We start from the raw sequence: 1,934 nt of genomic DNA, 5'->3' as shown, positions 1-1,934 counted from the left end.
TTATAATGTGTACAACACCTAATATACACTAACAGCAGTAAGACTAAGCCAGACAGTCTTAAAAAATTCTATCAGATGTGTCATGAGACTGTTTCACGCTTGTGTCTGCTTAAAATTCACACTGATCTTGAAAATCACCAGAGCACAGTGCTGGAGTGCAGGAGGCATCCTGTACATGCAGCAAGAGGCTCCTGGGCCGGGAGGGACTTTCTGTCTTAGAAATCATGGTATATCCTCAGGAGAATGTTCAGTGTCTTGTAACAACTAATTATATTGCAAATTATTAGGGCTTCATTGTAATCTACTTTATTAATGAAAAATGACAAAGCAGTGTACTGATAAGCCAAGGCGCTTTTGATCTGTAATTTCTTCTTCAAAACTGTTGCATCTGGTACAGTAGACTGTGGAAGGTGTTGATTATGTTTCCTCTGGAAAGAATTCCTGGTAGAATGCAAATCCCTAGAGCAGTTTACCAGCTGTGTGTGAAAGTGAAGCAGGTACCATGGATGACACGGGACTGCCCAACAACACTTGGAAATGATTGTTAATGTCACAGGCATGGCACCGAACACTATAGAGATGCACACTCAGTTGAACTTAGTAGCAATGCTGGCCTTATGTAATAAAGGAAGCATTTGTAACTTAAAAAAAAAAAAAACTAAAGCATATTTTTCTCTGTCAAAGTTTGATCTCATTATACCTGAGGTAATTTTTAATACTTACTGCACATAAAATGTTTTTCTTCTTGAGTTGTTTTGGTCTCTACAATCCTCCTTGTATATAGTATCATTGACTTTTCTCTTTGAGTTTAGTTTTATCTTCCACATTGTTACCTACTAGAGAATCCTTCAGGTTATAAAACAGAAACAAGAAAAATGCATGAATGATGGCATAAACTATGCCATCAGACCTTCTATACACTATGAAGACTGTAAAAAAGAGATTAAAATTTGGAATATACAATGAAGATGATCACTTAAAATATAAGCTGAACTAATTGTTTTAAATTCCCACAAATAAACCTTACGGGTAAAATCTGGTTTGGGTCAGTACTTGCATTGTCTCCTTTCCTTCTCTAACTCCAAACACACTTGCTTAGGGTCTGCTTCCACTGTACTTGGCAGGGTTACCTTTCTTTTTCAATACACTTGAATGTGAAAGTGCATAAAATCCCTTGGAAAAGGCCTAAGAAAATCCCTCAGGTGATCCAGTACTTCTAATAAAGTGCTACCAACTCTTTAACACTGTAGAGAAACGTGTGGGAAGATTTGTTTTCACATAAAATAGTAAAAGATTTGAAAAATAACATAGATTTTAATGTTATCATTGATAAAATTAAAAATATGGACTTTTGCTTTGCAAAACTTGGTGACATATCATTAAAAATAAAGCACCTCACATTGAAAAAGATTTCTGTTTGCATGCAATTACTCTCTTCAATATCAAAACATACTTTGATTAAATTGTACCTATTTTACAACCCAATTGAAAGGCTGTAACAAGTTTATGCTGTTTACTACACACAGAGAGGCTGGAATATAACTAACTGTAGTACAAAGATATTTGCCCTGGTAAAGAACTTATACTTAATATCGAATGGCTTAAAAGCACCTCAAAAAATGTTCAACATCCTTAATCATCAGGGAAATGCAAATCAAAACAATCCTGAGATTCCACCTCAAACCAGTCAGAATGCCTAAGATCAAAAATTCAGATGACAGCAGATGCTGGAAAGGATGTGGAGAAAGAGGAACACTCCTCCATTGCTGGTGGGATTGCAAGCTTGTACAACCACTGTGGAAATCAGTCTAGTGATTCCTCAGAAAATTGGACATAGTACTACCGGAGGACCGAAAAATACCTCTTCTGGACATATACCCAGAAGATCTTCCAACTGGTAATAAGGACACATGCTCCACTATGTTCATAGCAGC

At 36.3% G+C, this 1,934-nt stretch overlaps 1 protein-coding gene across 1 annotated transcript in view; it reads right to left on the bottom strand.

Annotated features, from left to right (window-relative positions):
* The window catches only part of Angptl5 (angiopoietin like 5), a 117,127-nt gene that overhangs the window by 109,927 nt on the left and 5,266 nt on the right, over positions 1-1,934 (bottom strand). The window contains 3 exon segments of the mRNA XM_021206654.1: positions 724-764; positions 766-792; positions 794-929. Of these exon segments, the coding sequence (XP_021062313.1) occupies positions 724-764; positions 766-792; positions 794-929 (204 nt within the window).

The sequence above is a fragment of the Mus pahari genome, chromosome 10 (assembly GCF_900095145.1).
Source record: "Mus pahari chromosome 10, PAHARI_EIJ_v1.1, whole genome shotgun sequence".
NCBI lineage: Eukaryota > Metazoa > Chordata > Mammalia > Rodentia > Muridae > Mus > Mus pahari.
Note: the sequence above shows the minus strand (reverse complement) of the source record. Positions and strands in the feature narration are given on the sequence as shown.